Source organism: Mastigoproctus giganteus, chromosome 8 (assembly GCF_048544385.1).
Source record: "Mastigoproctus giganteus isolate SK-2022 chromosome 8, ASM4854438v1, whole genome shotgun sequence".
Classification (NCBI taxonomy): domain Eukaryota; kingdom Metazoa; phylum Arthropoda; class Arachnida; order Uropygi; family Thelyphonidae; genus Mastigoproctus; species Mastigoproctus giganteus.
Window position 1 is genome coordinate 13,682,369 of NC_143582.1, and position 18,338 is coordinate 13,700,706.

Consider the following 18,338-nt stretch of genomic DNA (forward strand, 5'->3'; position numbering starts at 1 on the left):
AAATACAATAAATAATTCTATTCACATGTTTATCGAACATTTCTTTTTTGATTCAATCAATTCAGCAAGCACAAGTGCGAGTGCTGCACAAGCACAAGGGAAATTCCAACTTACATAGAGTTCCGCGGAACACAACCCTTATGTTAATCAGGGAGTGGCTGTATTCTTAATGCTGATCACAAGAACCCTCACTATAAGAAAGAGGTCCATTTTTAATGAAGCATAATATATTTAAAACTAAACCTGATGATTCACCATATGAACTTTATATTAATTAAAAATAAAGATGCTTTTAAATCTAATTTCTTAATCTATAGAAAATCAATTAAAAAAATTGTCCCCATTCAGAAAAAAATTAATCTTTGGCATTTTACAAAAATAGCTACTCTTTGTATTTCTAGATCTCTGTGTGAATTGTGTTAGGGCTGCCCTTTTCTTCTAATAATTCTTTTCACCCAATAATTATTTTGTTGTTACCTACTTGTGAATTTCTGTCTATATTATTATGACATCAGTTAAGTGGAAAAAGTTTTTCTCAATAATATTAGAGCTGACCCAATAAAATGAAGAGAAAATAACATACAACTATAAGGATGAAAAAAATAAATGTGTTTGTTGTATGAAAAATTAATAGTTTATTTGTACTACTTAAAAATGTTTTAGCATACTTAAAGAAAAATTTGTATTTGGAAAACACTGTACAGTTGTGGCAACACAACCTTCAGGTATTATTACAGTATTCATCACCACTATTTTAAAATAGTTAAATAAGGAAAAAAAAAAGCTACACGGGAATGTAGAAATTAATTGAAATTAAATGAATGTTTAAAGTGAATGTCATTTCTTCTCATGTTCTGAAGCAGATTAGCCTCCTATCCACAATTTCTTGGTTAATAACCATAAATAATAAAAGTAATTTTCCACTTTTTTATTAGAATCAGCAGTCAAGTATCAAGACTAGGGAATAGGAAGATCTTGATGAAATGTTCAGTTTCCAAGACCTGAGATTTCAGTCAAGTTGTTATTTTCTTTTGTTGTTTCATACAATACGTGCACACACAAACAAAGGAAAAGTTACCAAGGTGGGGGGGGGAAGAGAGAGAGAGAGAGAAAAAAGAAAATGAGACAGAAATACATCACCAACAAAACCGTTATCACATCAACACATCTATTTAAGTGTACTCCAATGAAGATGCTAGCATATACGGACAGCTGCACACACCTGCACTTGTCACCGATTATGTAGATGATTCATGAGATATTAAGAATCTTTTGTAGTAGCACAAAGAGTGTTTGATGTCTAACATGCCATTGGTGCTTGCTTCCAACAAGCTAAGATGTTGCAAAGTTTAATCACATGTGCTGCTCCACAGTTAAGTTTGAGTAATCCCTATGGCACTGCATTTCCATCTTGATGTCACTAAAGTTCAGTTTAGAACACCTGAATTTTCATTTCCACAATATGCGGCAAAATTATGTTCTCCTGCTCAACACAGCAGTTCTCACAAATATCAAACGACAAGTTTACTCAAACTATAAATGTAGTAACATCACTCACAAACACAAATGCATACTAGTTTCTTTAGGTTGTTTTCCTCCAAAATTCTTCCAAGTAAATCCTTTCATCTTTTAACTTGTTCCTCATTTTGACCCTCTGTGAGACTTTTAGATGTCAAAACTAAAGAACTATCACTACTTTCTTTGGTTTCTTCAGTCTGTGAAGACTGTGGCTGTTGGGGTTTCTGTAGCTGCAATATGAGTGACCTGAGCTCCTCTCTTTTTTGTGTTACTTTTTCTTCAGGAAACCAATTCTCTAAATTAGGCAATGGACTTCCAAATTTTGACAGTGGGTTCTGAAAGTAAATAAGGAATGTTAAAATAACAATATGGTTACTAACTAGGTAATTAGTCTATGAATAATAAAGTATATATAACCATTTACTATAATGAACGTTGTCCGATAAAGACAAAATTTTTAATACAGGTCGACCATCACTAATCTGGCCACCGGTACTACCACTAATTTGGACATAATTTCCGCTAACGTAATTTTAAATTTCCCAGGTCGGCGCACCGACCTGCCGCTACTGTTTTGGTGGCATTGGTTGCAGCATCGGCTGTTGGCAAAAACTCGTAAACACTGGCAACCCATTCCCACTTGTTTTTCTACATTTATTATTATAACCTGCTCACATTTAGCCCCAGCCATGGTTCCAGTGCATAAAGGAAGTGACTTTCATGGTGTAAAGCACAAACACCATGCATTGTCCATAACAGATAAAGTTGAACTTCGGAAAAAAACTTGACAGCGGTGTGTCTCTGAGAAGTTTAACTCTGCTTAATTGTAAATTCTAGCAATTTCTCTCAGTTCCTCTTATCTTAGTAATTTTCTTTTAGCCATTCCTTTTTAGATTTTTTTTGTTTACAACACACTTATACAAACTAGCGGAAAAACACAACACAATATGATGGATAATACAGCATGCTAACAAACTTGTTTTCACAAAATCTCTAACAATACTGACAAACTTATTGCGATGTTTGAGAGTTTATTTTATCGTAATTAGTTTTATTGCAGTACTTGCCGCGCATGCAATAACCTAATCACAAGCGACCTTCATATGTATGTGGCCGACATGGCTTCTCAAGAAATAAAGTAACCAACATATGTGTGGCCACATATATGCGACATAAAAAAAATACTTTATTTTTATTTTTATATTTTAAGTGAAAAAACGACAACACTGACATTACAATATTTATTTTAGAATTACTAATCAAATTATTTCCTAAATATTTTTTTTGGCCCCTGGGGAATTTTTTTCTTAAACTAGCTTGGCAGTCAACATGTTAAAGGTAAAAGGAGGTGGTTAGCTGTTTGGTAAAATGTATGTGCTAAAATAACTACTGGTGATCCGGCAAACTCACTAATCTGGCATCCCACAGGTCCCAACACTGCCGGATTAGTGATGGTCGACCTGTACTTGGTGTTAATCTCTCATACTGTAAGGCTATCATGAATAAAGTAATAACAAATAAGTAACATTTCCTCTAAAGAAAAGTACAATAGTATTTATTTGTGATATGGTTTCATTCTCTCGCCCTCCCCCAGACAGCCACTTCTGTGATTATTTTAACTATTAAGAAACCATTATGTCCATTTAAGACATCTGTGATCTTATAGTTGTTTCACTACTGGTCATCCATTTGGAGAAGTCTGGTTTGGATCTGGTTGAAGGCTGGAGAATATCTTAAAGGCTTCTTAAATCAGGGCTCAAGTTAGCCAAACCCTCAGGCAGAGGGAGGAGCCTCCTGACTGCAAGTTATTCTGAGTTTTTCAGCCCACAACAACATCCAAATTGGCTCTTCTCGTAATATACCATGACCACAGTGAGCTGCGAGTATAATATATACACACACACACAGCTCGTTGTGGCTTTCTCTAACAGTAAATTTCTTAGGTTAAGATGACCAGATGCCCTGGGTTTTCAATGTTTTGCGCTCAAGAATATAATAATGTGATGTTATTTTCGTTATGAGTTTGTCAAAGTTTATAATTTTGAAAATTTTGTTCTTTAAATGATGTAATATATAACAAGTTATTGATATGTTCAAAAACTCCCTGGTTAAGTTTATACCAAGCTATTGATCGAGTATTAAAAATCTTTGAAGTACTGAAGGCATTTTCTCTTGTGGAAGATAGACTGCCAAAATTTATTTTAAAAGTTTTTGAACCACCGTTAAATGAAGCATATTTCCATGTAATGTATGGTGAGCTTGGCATATTCAATAAGCAACTGCAAAAAAGTTCCGAAAATTGCACAACATAAGTAACATGTTACCTGCATCAGGTGATCAAAATGCTTAAATTATGCACTGAAGAAATTTTTTTCCTCTTAAACATTTGCAAAATTAACTGATCACAAATCCAGGATTAAGAAATAATATCATTTAATGATGAATTATTTGATATGTAAAAAAAAAAAAAAAAACTTGCCTATGAAAATTGCCTGAACCCTTCAATAAATTAAAATTTATGGACTGATGCTGTTAAAAAGTACACCAGTTTGGGAGGAAGTACCAAATATGTGTAAAAACATTACTGGCAAGGAATATCAATTGATGAAAACTTATTATTTAATCAGTTTTATTTGTTTAAAAATTTCATTTTAGAAGAGTTTAAAAAAAGTTGAAAATAAAGAAAAGAAAAATAAAATAAGAAATAATGGCTTAAGAGATCTTGTTATGGGCAGCAATTAGTATTTTTTCAGAAGTTTGCATTTCAAGAGCAGACTTCTGAAATTGAAAAATTTATCTGGCTTTTTGTTTGCTATTCTAGCACATAATGGGAATGTTGAAAGAACATTCTAGTAAATTCATGAGTCATTATTCAAAATTATTATAACTAGTAATACCCCAGTTCTTCGACACTGGTATTGAGTTCCTTTTCATTTTTAGAGCATACATTATCTAAACATTACACAGTTCTTCTCCCCCCCCTCCCATTGTCCCAGTTGTGGCCATCATAATCTGGTCACCTTACCTTAGATGCTAAATGATAACTACCACAATTTAAGACTTATCTTAATTGGACTTAATAGTAACTTATTGCTGGTTTCATAATAAAATAATAATAAAATGTCTATTTAACAATCTAAAGAGCAAAATCATTTTTTAAAAGGATAATTTTGCTGTGACAGAAGATAAGGAAATTGCAATAAATTTAATTATAAGCAATCAAAAAAGATAATGATCAAGCAAATAACAATATGAAATAGTAATAAATTGAAAAATGAGTATTTTTCATTTAATCATATCATACCTCAAAGAAGCTTTCTACATACTGAAGAACATATACACCACAGTCACTATAATTAGTTTGCTGGGGAACTCTAGGGGTGTACCCACGCATTGTTGTACGATCAAATGCCCGTTTAGAACCTTTTTTTATTTGCCATTCCACATTCAAATATCTGCGAAAGATAATATTTTCACATTTGTATTCACATAATAATAAAGGAAAAATTAATATGAAGTGAGAAAAAAGAAAATTTTTAACTTATAAGAAATCCATTGCTTTTATTGGCCACTTTAGATCAATATATTAACAGTTGTCTTAATTTATAATTTAAGGGAAGCATAAAAAAATGTTACATGTTAGCACCAGCAGGATTTATTGGAATCAAAAGAAAATATTCGGTAACATAAAACTGAAATGGAATTTACATTTGTTAACTTTTATCAATTAGAATCTTTATACAGACCAGTCTTTCGGTTGGAACAGGTATTCCAGAATTTTTTAAAAATTAATATGACAGTATATAACAGAGCTATGATGCTCAATAGGTTCTATGTTGATATCAATATTGTAGAAGAATAAGAGAAATTTATCTCAATATGATACGTAGAACACTTCCATATGATACTCTCCAGAAATTAAAACGAATAAGAGATTAACACAAAATGATTACAGTAAAAAATCAATTGAAAACAATTCAAAAAATAATTAAAAATTCAAATGAGCTTGAATCTTAAATAAATTGTTTGTCCTTATGCATGCACGTGAAAGACCACAGATCGGAGATTAGATATGGATGGTGAACGTTTATAGAATTCTCGTGTAATTTAATTTCTATGGTTTCTGCAATTAAGTCTTGTATAATTACATTGGACATGAAAATGCATGGTTTTCATTAACGGCATGGAAGGCTAACTCTGACGCTGCTGAACGAACATGCACCGAGGACACATACTGTTTTACTCAATTATTCAGCAGGAATCGCACAGATGAGACCTTGGCAAAACAAGTCGCAATTACTGGATATTGTTTGTCGCCTAGCATGCAAATGAAAGGCAAAGATTATTTGTCTTTACACATGTGTGCAAAAGCCCATGAATATTTGTTGTTAACAGGAAAGACTGCTTCTACAGAGATGGGATACACTTAAATAGAAAGGGTGCAAGAATATTTCTATCGAGGCAGTGTTACGTGTGTCGGAAAACTGCTAGCTTGGGGGGATACAAGGACTAATAGATTAACAGTAGCCACTGGCAGAGATGAAAGTGATTCTTGCACTGCTTCTATTGGAATGAGCAGACGCCTGGAAAATAAGATGCAGGATATTTCAGAGACTGCTGGGAGTCATTGCGGTACAAGTAAACACATGGGTTGTGTTAGGGTAGCTAAGAATAGAAACAGGTGCATGTATACTTGCGTGTACACCAATGCAAGCAGTTCGGTAAATAAATTTGATGAATTTCAGGTATTGCTCAAAGCATCAAAGGCGAATATTGTTGGGATATCAGAGACGTGGTGTCACACAGATATAAAAAATACAGAACTGGAATTTGGGGAGTACAATATCTATAGAAAGGATAGACAGGATAGGAAGGGAGGAGGGGTTATGCTGTTAGTTAAGAAACACATAAAATCCAAGGAAGTGAAGCCAGTCGACATTGCTGGACAGTGCAGTGTTGAGTCAGTTTGGTGTGACATAAGCATTGGGAGATCAAAATTGAGAGTAAGAGTGTGCTATAGGCCTAATGACTCTGATGAGTATAATAAGAAACTGTACAGGGAAATAGAGTGGGCCAGTAAATCAGAGAGTCTTATAATGGGGATTTTAATTTCCCAGATATAGACTGGAATTTGTGGGTTGGTCACTCACACACTAGCAAGGCTTTTGTGGATTTATTGGATGATTGTTTTCTACATCAGCATGTTCGGGAGGCAACTACAGGGAGTAATATTCTTGATTTGATTATCAGTAGTGATTCTTCATGCATTAAGAATCTGCAGATAAAGGAATCACTAGGTGGCAGTGATCACAGTGTGCTGAAGTGGGATTTACTCAAAGAGTTAACTACCATCAGGGGTAAAGGGAAGGGTTATTGCTTTCATAAAGGCGACTACGATGGTCTGAGACAGTATTTAAATTCTATACAGTGGGACCAACTGATGATGTTACCAACAGCAAATTCAAAATGGGAAGCATTCAAAGAACTTATCTTGAAAGCTACTAGGCTTTACATACCAACTAAGAAATATTGTTCAAGGTTTAGGCCTAAATGGATATCAGATGAACTAATGAGACATACGGCAGAGAAGAAAAATGCATGGGATACATATAAATTAACAAGTGACACAGAAGCCTATGATAGATATAAGTTGATCTGTGACCAAGTTACAAAGGAGGTTAGGCAGGCAAAGGCAGATTACGAGAAATCTTTGGCAAGGGATGCAAAGAAAAACAGCAAAGAGTTCTTTACTTATGTAAACTCTAGAAGGAAGGGGATGAATCAGATTGGTCCACTTGTTATCGATAGTTCAACTGTTGATGGTCCTGCTCAGGTAGCTAACAAACTAAATGAATATTTTGCATCGACATTCACACATGAGGAGTTATTCAGCGAGGGGAATACCAGAGGTGTATTCAACTCTGGCAGTAAGCTAGATAATCTTGTAATAACTGAGAGTAAAGTGGAGGAGAAATTGTTGAAGATAAACACAAGAAAGGTACCTGGAGTGGATGGGATCTATCCAGTTATATTAATGGAGGCAGCAAAGGAAGTAAGCAAACGGTTAGCCATAATTATGAGAGCTTCCTTGGACTCAGGGGAGGTACCCATAGACTGGAGATGTGCAAATGTGAGCCCAATTCACAAAGGAGGATCAAAGGCTGACACAAGTAATTATAGACCTGTGAGTTTAACTTCTGTTCCAGGAAAATTAATGGAGGCACTGGTTAAAGAAGCACTGCAGGATCATCTAGACAAGACTTCAGTTATAGCTCGGACACAGCATGGTTTTGTTAAGGGGAAGTCTTGCCTGACCAATTTGATTGGATACTATGATGCAGTCACAAAAGAACTGGATGCAGGGAATAACTTTGATATTATATACTTGGATCTTAGAAAGGCTTTTGATACTGTTGCACATGGAAGACTGCTGCACAAATTGGAGCAGTGTGGCTTTGGAGGTAAATTGCTGCTATGGATAAAGGGGAGGTTGAGGGGGAGAAGACAGAGAGTGGTATCAATGGACACTGTTCATTGTGTACTAATGTTATCAGTGGAGTCCCTCAGGGTTCAGTGTTGGGTGCATTATTTTTTTCTGTATTTATAAATAATACTGATGATGTATTATTTATAAAGAATACTGAGTATATCAAGCTTAATGTCCAAGTTTGCAGACAATACAAAAGTTGGCAGGGTTGTTATGGACACTACTGATGCTATGCTGCTGCAACAGGATTTGGAAACGTTGAGCAGATGGGCTGAGAGGTGGCAAATGTAGTTTAACATTGACAAATGTAAAGTACTACATATGGGAAACAGCAACCCCAGAGCAATGTATCAACTCTGTGATACTACACTGACAGTAGTAGAGAATGAAAAGGACCTGGGGGTAATTGTGCAGGCAGATATGAAGTTCTCCGAGCAGTGCAGACGGGCTGCAAGAGTAGCTCATGGTGTCTTGTCAATGATATACAGGAATTTTTCTAGCAGGGATAAGGAGGTTTGTTATTTTGGTTTTTCAGGAGCATTAGCAACTAAGGCCATATTGCTCCGTAGATATGCGGTGGTCATTCCCTGACCTTTCCGCATCCTCCATATTTGGTGGCCACGGGCTCGAACTCCGGTGTGATCAAGGAGCGTGTGCTATGCACTGCTGCTCCTGCCCACCTGGCTATGGAGGCACCCGATAAGGAGGTGATTATTCCCTTGTATAAGGCAATGGTCAGGCCACACCTTGAGTACTGTATACAGGTCTCGAGGCCTCATTTGAAGAAGGATGTAGAGCTGCTGGAACGAGTACAGAGAAGGGCAACAAGATTAATGAATGGAACAAAGGGTTGCTCTTATGAAGAAAGGCTTAAGTTTTGCAAATTACAGTGTCTGGAGACTAGGCACCGGTGAGGTGATCTGATAGAGGTGTATAAAGCCTTAAATGGTTTGAGCATGCTCGATGCTGATGGGATTCTCTTGCTCTGAATAATCACCTGAGAGGGCATAAATTCAAATTGAGGGAAAACAGATGTGCGGAAATTTGCCTTTAGCCAGCGGGTAGGTGGTTTGTGGAACAGACTTCCATCCCTTGTTGTGGAAGTTGATAACCTAAATAAATTTAAGGTTGAGCTGAACAGGTATTTCCAACGAATGGAGGGGTGAAATGGGAGTGGGTTTTTTTTTTTTTTTGGCTGATGCTGCATAAGCTTGCTTTCTTGCATCATATGCCTCTGCTAATGCTAATTTCTGGAGAGTACCATATGGAAGTGTTCTATGTATCATATCGAGGTAAATTTCTCTTATTCTTCTACAAATATTAAAATTAATACATATCATACATTGAATGGGCACTTTAATAAAGTGCACCTACCTAATAGCGAGTAGCCAGGAAACAAGGAATGGGCACATTTTACAGAAGTTCCTCCTGAATCAAAAATGTCTACAATTTCCAGATGAAAATGCAGAGGCCCTATATACTGTATCAACTGTGATTGGAGGGCACCTACAGATGCAAATCTTATCGATGACTACTATCTAGACTTGATGAACCATTAATGATGTCCAGTTTGGTGTGTCTGACAGTCCAATGTAGCTTTCCAATGTGGGAACCTATGGCACTTCAAAGTTACATCAGTCCTTGCTACTTACCAGAATTACAAGAAAGGAACCTTCAAAGAGGACCCTTCCCTTATCAGATTCTTTAGTGACCTCACCATCAATAGAAAACAAAATTCAATTTTGATATCCAATATTTTAACGTTTTCAAGAGAAGAATTGAAGACATGAGGAAGCAGAACCAGTAATACAATCCAATCTCAGAAGATAACAATCCACAACGATGTTCCTACATTGACTTTACAGGAAGCAGAGGCAACTATGATTGGAACATTAACAAAAGAACAAAATGTCAACAATACAGAAGGTACTTCACTAGAAGCTGTAAAAACCAATTATCTTATCTTCCCTCTTTTAATTGCTTAATTACCTGGCTCAAGACTTTATCTGTAAATTCAGTGTTAACCCATGACATTAATATTTGCTTGCCTCAAAGCAATATCCATAGTTCTAGCTTTATAAGAAGCCTGCTTCAGCCTAGAAGTGTTTTGAGAATACTTTTGAGTTTCAGTGAAGATCTCTGAGGTATGTACAGTTTTCTAATTTTTTAAAATTTATTTAATGATATTTTTTATTAACTATTAGATGATAAATAAATTAATTATCATATAATTTATATATTGGAATGTTAATGAAGATTTGGAAAATGTTAAGAGTATAAATGTATTAGTAAAAAGTGTCAATTAGAATTAATCTTGTTAGCAAAGCATAACAAACTGGAATAACCCTTGGACAAGGTCTATTCCAGTTTGGTTATGCTTCAGAATATGACAGCAAATGGTACGTAAACAATCTGATCTGTACTTATTGCAAATTACAATTTTACCAATTTTTAAAGTTGTCTCTTATACAGCATAGTATTCTTTCAATTTAACATTACTGGTATCTCCTGCTTTGATGCTGATTGCATATTTTTAATGTCATTTTATTGTAACGTAAATTGTATTTACGTTACAAAAAAACACCACATTAAGTAAATTTGTTTTCTTTTTTAACCCCTTCCCGGAACATTCTTTTCCTGAAAATGTGCCAAAATGAATCGACTTTTTTTATTTTACAGATTAAAAGTATGCATTATGCAAATACTCATTGTATAGTTTTTTTGTGTTTTTTTATAAATTTTTTAGTAGAAAATACATGGGAATAATTAACCCATTTGGACTATCCTGAGTTATCTCGTGTATGCTAAAAAGTTTGCAATTTATACAGATTTTTTTTAAAATAAATTAGCGCTTGAGCTAAAAGAAAGGAACAGAAAACACTCTTCACTACTCATTATATAAATAAATTTAAAAAATCAAGGTTAGTGTCGCTTACGGGAGGCAGTTCGAGGGTACCGAAATATTTTTTGATACAGTTTTCTAATTGGTTAACGCTTATCAATATTTAGGATGGCAAATTTTATTTTGCTTACTTACAGGAATGCATGCTACTGTTCTGACACTACTGTACAATCAGTAAATATAAGTAAAATGAAAGCCAGTCGTCTGCTGCCAGACATAAGAAAATCCTGAGAAATCGCGGGATTTATCTGGATAATGCAAAATTAGCCAGATAAATGCCCGAGAAAATACGTTTCAATCCTAAATTTGGAAGTATTATTGTTTGGTTCAGGTATTATTGTATCCCATGATAATCCATGAAGGTTAATTCACAGCCGCTTCCCACCAACTGGATTAATTAATGATTAAGGATTTGATAAGAATTCTGAAATGTTGCCTTCTAACAATTTAGTATAATATTGTGCTTGTACAACTGATCCTGTTATAATGAACAACGCATGTTCCAAAGAAATGGCATGATAGACCCTATCCATGACTGTTCGTGTAATAAATAATCTTCAAACTTATTTTTATGAATACAGTACATATTATGCTATGATGTAAATAATATATTAAAACTCAAAAACTATTAACTAACTAGATAATTATTAACAAGATACTGATGAATTTGAAGTACTGGTTAAGCTATTAAATGTGGAGATGGCAGGAATATCAGAGACGTGGCATCACTCAGATGTAAGGGATACAGATTTTGGATACAAGAAAAACATGGTATTCAGGAAGGACAGACTGGAAGGGGGCTCTTTGTTAAGAAGCATATTCAATCTAAGGCAGTGCATCTGGTTGACATGGGTGGTCAGTGCAATAGAGTCAGTTTGATGTGAAATGAGCACTAGGAAATGAAAAAGTAGGAGTGTGTTATAGGCATAATGACTGTAATGGGTATAACAAACAACTATATAGAGAAATACTGTTCTAAGAACCAACTAAGAAATACTGTTCAAGGTTCAGGCTTAAATCGATCGGATGAATTAATGAGGCTCGTGGCAGAGAAGAAAAATGCATGGGATGCATATAAATTATCAGGTGACACAGAAGCCTATGGCAGATATAAGCTAGTCTGTAATCAAGTCAAAAAGAGGTTAAGGCAGATTACATGAAATCTTTGGCAAAGGATACAAAGAAAAACAGCATAGAGTTCTTTACTTATGTAAGCTCTAGAAGGAAGAGGATGAACAGATTGGTCCACTTAATATAGATGGTTTGACTATTGATGATCCTGCTCAAGTAGCTGAATGAGTATTTTGCATCTACATTTCATACACATGAGGAGTTATTAAGGGAGGAAAATGCCAGAAGTTTATAAACTAACAGGGAGCTAAGTGATTTGTAATAACTGAAAGCAAAGTGGAGGAGAAATTGTTGAAGTTAAACATAAAAAAGGCACCTGGGGCAGATGGAATCTATCCAGTTATAATGAAGGAGGCAGCAAGTGAAGTAAGCAAACCCTTAGCCATAATTATGAGAGCATCCTTAGAGCCAGGTGAGGTCCCATGGACTGGAGATGTGAAAATGTATTCCCAATTCACAAGGGGGGGTTCAAAGGGTGACACAAATAATTAGAGATCTGTTAGTTTAACTTCTGTTCCGGGGAAAATAATGGAGTTACTGGTTAAAGAGGTGATACAGGATCGCCTAGACAAGACAGCAGTAATAGTTCAGACACAGCAGGGGTTTGTTAAGGGGAAGTCTTGTCTGACCAATTTGATTGGATACTATGATGTGGTCACAAAGGAACTGGATGCAAAAAATAATTTGATATTATATACTTGGATTTCAGTAAAGCTTTTGATACTGTTGCACACGGAAGACTATTGTACAAATTGGAGCGGTATGGCATTAAGGGCAAGTTACTGCAATGGATAAAGGATGGTTGAGTGGAAGATGGCAGAGAGTGGTAATAAATGGACACGGCTCTACGTGGACTAATGTTATTAGCAGAGTCCCCCAGAGATTGATTCTGGGCCCATTGTTTTGTGTATTTATCAATGATATCGATGAAGGTATATCAGGCTTAATGTCCAAGTTTGCAGATGATACAAAGGTTGGCAGGGTTGTTAATGACAGTAAAGACAGTATGCTACTGCAACAGGGTCCAGAAAAGTTAGGCAGATGAGCTCAGTAGTGGCAACTGAAGTTTAACATTGACAAATGCAAAGTACTCCATATGGGTAGTAGTAACCCAAGAGAAACGTACCAACTGTGTGGTAGTACACTCACGGAGGTGGAGAATGAAAAAGATCTGGTGGTAATTGTGTAGTCAGATATGAAGTTCTCTGAGCAGCGCAGATGGGCTGCCAGAGCAGGTAATGGAGTTTTGTCAATAATATATAGGAATTTTTCTTGCAGAGACAAGGAGGTGATTATCCCTTTGTATAAGGCACTTATGGCCTCCGTAGCCAAGTGGGCAGGAGCAGGAGTGCAGTAGCACACGCTCTTTGAGTAGACCGGGGTTCAAGCCCCTGACTGCTGAATACGGTTGATCTGCCAACCCGCACTGGACCAGCGTGGTAGATTATGGTCCATTTCCCTCAGCATGAATTGTTGAGGAGGCTTCCATCCTGCAGTGGGTTGATAATGGCTGCACTTAACTTAACTTTATAAGGCACTTATACAAAGAGATTTGGTCAGGCCGCACCTTGAGTACTGTATACAGGTCTGGAGGCCTCATTTTAAGAAGGATGTAGCGTTGCTAGAACGAGTACAGTGAAGGGCAACAAAATTGGTGAGAAGAACAAAGGGGTGTGCTTACGAAGAAAAGTTCAAGTTCTGCAAGTTGCAGCATCTGGAGACTAGGCAACTGTGAGGTGATCTGATTGAGGTGTATAAGGCCTTGAATGGTTTGAGCAGGCTCAGTGCTGATGGGATACTTCTGCTTGCTCAGACTATGAACCTGAGGGGGCCTAGATTCAAATTGAGGAAAGACAGTTGTAGAATAAATGTGCGGAAGTTTGTCTTTAGCCAGCGGGTAGTTGATTGCTGGAACAGACTTCTCATCTGCTGATGTGGAAGTTTATAGCTTAAACAAATTTAAGGCTGAACTAGACAAACATTTAAAGTGACTGGATGGGTGAAATTGGAAGGGTTTTTTTTTTTTTTTTTTTTGCTGGTGCTGTAAAGCTTGCTTTCTTTTCTTGCATCATATGCTTCAACTAATGCTAATGCTAAATAGTTGGGGTCAGTAAAACAGAATGTCTTTTAATAGGAGATTTTAACTGGAACTTGTGAGTTGGTCACTTATGCACTAGCAAGATCCTTGTGGATTTATTGGTTGATTGTTTTCTATAGTAGCATGTTAGAGAGGCAACAAGTGAGAGCAATCCTGTTGACCTGATTATCAGCAGTGATTCTTCATGCATTAAGAATCTGCAGAGAAAAGAACCACTAGGTGGCAATGATCACAGTGCATGAGGGTAGGTTGAAAAGTTTCTAGCCTTTTAGAAGGAATGTTAGAAGGCTGTGAAAACCCATTCATTTTTCAACATAGCCTCCTGTCAATTCAACACACTTTCTGGCACAATCCACTAGCTTTTGTAAAGTGCTCAAATAAAATCGGAAGATTTTGACTCAAACCAGTTGTTGACAGCATTGTCACTGTTGAATTCTGTCGTTCCAAGTCCTTTTTTGAGATTTGGAAATAGAAAACAGTCTGACAGAGCCAAATCCAATAAGCAAGGAGGATGCCATAATAGCACAAGCTAACAGCTCACAATCACAGAGTTGCCTGAGTCACAAACACAGTGTGTACTCAGTGCACTGTCTTGATGAAAGATGATGCCTTTGGTCAATTTCTCACAACTCTTGAGTTTGACTTCCTAGTAGAAATGTCTCAGTAGGTTAAAATAATACTTGGCATTGATAATGGCACCTCATTCTAGGATATAAACCACGATCACTCCTTCTGGATCCCAAAAGATGGATGTCATGACTTTCCCAGCTGACTTTTGCACTTGAAACTTTTAGGAGGGGGAGAAGAGGGATGCATTCACTGCTTTGATTGTTCTTTTGTTTCAGAATCAAAGTGGCGCACCTGTTTCGTCGACAGCAATATAATGCCCCAAAATTGAGCTTCATTAGTTTCAAATTTCTGCACAATCTCACGACAGCTTTCCTATTTCTGATCTGCATTCAGTGCTTTAGGGACCCACCTGGAAGAGACCATTCTTAAAACATTCACCACAATATCATGAGCTTGCTTATGAGATGTTGAATGTTGTCTCAATGTTATTTTGCAGTTTTCACTGATCAGGTCATGAACGGCATTCACATTTGCAAGTGTCAATCCTGATGACACTTGAAAATGTCATACTTGCAGTGGTGTAACATCAGGAGTGGGCCCCCTCCTGATGTACACCACTGTTGTTTCTCATTTTCATAAATGACATTGATGAATGGATAGAAGGCGTGATGTCAAAATTTACAGACAACAAAGATTGGTAGAGTCATTAATCATCAGTGCCAAGCAGCACTCCTTCAGGATGACTTGAACAGACTTCAAAAATGGTCAGAGAAGTGTTTTAATGCAGCAAAATGCAAGGTCTTACACTTGGGGGAACAGCAACCACAAAATAAATTATACACTTGGTGGGGTTGAATTAAAAAGTGGATGAGGAAAGGGATCTGGGAGTTACAATATGGGCAGATATGAAGTTTTCTGAGCAGTGTAAACAGGCAGCTAGGAAAGCCCATAGTGTTTATCCATGATTTATCAAACATTCTCCTGTAGACATAGGGATGTCATAATCCCACAGTATAAGGCATACTGTGTTCAAGTATTGAGACCTTATCTGAAAAAAGACACCGAGCTTCTTGAAAGGGTCCAAAGATGGGCAACTCACATGGTGAGATTGGCAAAAGTACGAACGTACGAGTAAAGACTTTGTATATGTGGGCTGCAGGTTTGGCAACCAGGCACCTCAGAGGTTAGTAAAATGAATGATGGTGAAATTTTCACTGTTATAAAGAATTCCAGAACTAGGGGCCATAAATTCAAATTTCAGGAGATGTTTGTTTGTTATTTGGTTTTTAGGAGCATTAGCAACTAAGGCCATATTGCTCCGGGAATATGCGGTGGTCATTCCCTGACCTTTCCGCATCCTCCGTATTTGGTGGTGACGGGCTCGAACCCCGGTCTAATCAAGAAGCGTGTGTTATGCACTGCTGCTCCTTCCCACCTGGCTATGGAGGCGCCTTTCAGGAGATGAGATTTAGATTTGATTGTAGGAAGTTTTCTTTTAACCAGAGCCATTGGTTGCTGGAACAAGTTGTCCTAGCAGGTAGTTGAGGCTGATAGTTTGAATAAATTCTAAGGTCAACTGGACAATTGCATAGGTGAGGAGGGAATCATATAATTTGTAATTTCTTATCTACTTTTTTTTTTTTTTTTTTAAGGCAGTGCAGCAAAAGCCTGTGGCTTTGTTGTACTATATGGCAAATACTATTAATGATATTGATCAGGATATATCAGGCTTAATGTCCATGTCTGCAGATAACACAAAGATTGGCAGATTCGGTAATCAGGCTATGATACTGCAACAGGATCTGAAAAAATTACAATAGGCTGAGAAGTGGCAGCTGAAACTTTACATTGACAAATATAAAATGGGCTAAAGCCTCATGTTGCGAGAAAGTCTAGACTATGTATAAGTTAAGTGAATAGCATCATTAATACACAGCCAAATCTGAATTAAGAGAATTAAAACGATGCCGCCTTGAAAATATTCTGTTAATTCAGATTTGGCTGTGTATTAATGATGCTATCGCACTTAACTTATACATAGTCTAGACTTTCTCGCAGCATGAGGCTTTAGCCCTAAACGCTTTATAGTCTAAACACATCATACACCATCAGACATCTCTCATATTGTGGAGTTATACTTCATAATTGTTTTGCCATCATTGCATCACTCGGGTACCTACCCACCCACCGAAGAAGGGCCAAATAGCCCTGAAACGGTACCGTCTAGGTGGTGGTATCCATCTGAGAATAAGTAACATTAATCTTCTCAGGTGAAGCGTTACTTATTCGATGTAGTGCAATATCATCGCAACTTGTTGTGAAGGTATTCACAATATGAGATAACTTAAAACGATCCCACCTTGAAAATATTCTGTTAATTCAGATTTGGCTGTGTATTAATGATGCTATCACACTTAACTTATACATATGTATGAAGTGTTTAATGAAGATCAAAGATTAAACATAGAAATAAACAACAAAACAAATAAAGCAGGACATGCAGGAAGCTAGTTAAACAAATTCATTGGGAGCCAACGATAAATTAGCCAAAATACAAAATTAACTGTTCATAACCTATTTTAACTAAGGTGCCGAGAGCAGGGTAAGAAATAACAATTTTATCAAAAATTAGAATTTTTGAAATGAGTTTTACGAATATATACAGGGTGATTCACTACCAGTGCGACAAACTTGCAGGAGGTGTAGGGGGCACAAAGACGAATCAGAATCACATAGCATTGCAGGGTCCGAAATGCCTTCGTCATGTGGTAGAGGACATTGAACAGGAGGTCGCGTGAACAGTGATCCCGCTGGAAGTCAGCGTTTGCGAACCGGTTCCCGAAGCAGTAGGACGGGCAAGTATTCAAACGTTGAACTGGCCGACATGCACCTCGAGTATGGAGCTGCGGACTGTAACGGGTGCGGCGCTCTGCACTTGTACCAGGAACGTTTCCCGCACAGGCGTGCTCCTCATCATGCGATTTTCGCACGTGTGCACAGAAGGCTACGTGAGACTGGTTGTTTCACGAGAGGTACCATGAATCGAGAGCGAATGACGAGGACGCCAGACAATGTCCTACGTCTTGCAGAAGGCAATCCGAGTACTCGAGCGATAGGCCAACGATTGGGTATTTCCCAATCCACTGTATGGAGGATACTGTCAACAAACCAAATGAGTTCATACCATCTGCAATACGTCCAATCAGTGGAGCCTGCGGATTATCCACTCCGGAGGACTTTTGCTACTTGGTTCCTTCAACAGAGTGTGGCAGACTGCGCATTTGCTGCGTCCGTATTGTTCATGGATGAGGCAAGTTTCACAAGAGAGGGAACCTTCAATCAACCTAACGCCCATTTGTGGGCTTTGGAGAACCCCCATGGTACGCGAACACGTGCAACTCAATGCCGTTTCTCTGTCAATGTTTGGGCCGGCATTGTTGGAGACCACCTCATTGGACCATACCTTCTGCCCCCTCATCTGGACGGTAGGGCATACTTGATCTTCCTACAGCAAGTCCTGCCCGAACTTATTGAAGAAGCACATGTTCCTCAGTCGTTGTGCTGCTCAATGTGGTTCCAGCATGATGGGGCTCCCCCACATTACACCAATGACGTCCGCCAACACCTCAACG

General features: G+C 37.3%; 1 protein-coding gene across 2 annotated transcripts in view; it reads right to left on the bottom strand.

Moving 5' to 3' along the window:
- Positions 1–929: 929 nt before the first annotated feature.
- Positions 930–18,338, bottom strand: part of LOC150081272 (sentrin-specific protease 6-like) — a 369,847-nt gene continuing 352,438 nt past the window's right edge. For both annotated transcript variants that reach the window (XM_090379581.1, XM_090379580.1), the window contains 2 exons: positions 4,823–4,973; positions 930–1,853 (listed from right to left, as the gene is read on the bottom strand). In XM_090379581.1, coding sequence (XP_090235707.1) covers positions 1,623–1,853; positions 4,823–4,973 — 382 coding nt within the window. In that variant the 3' untranslated portion in view covers positions 930–1,622. The remainder of the gene's footprint in view (positions 1,854–4,822; positions 4,974–18,338) is intronic.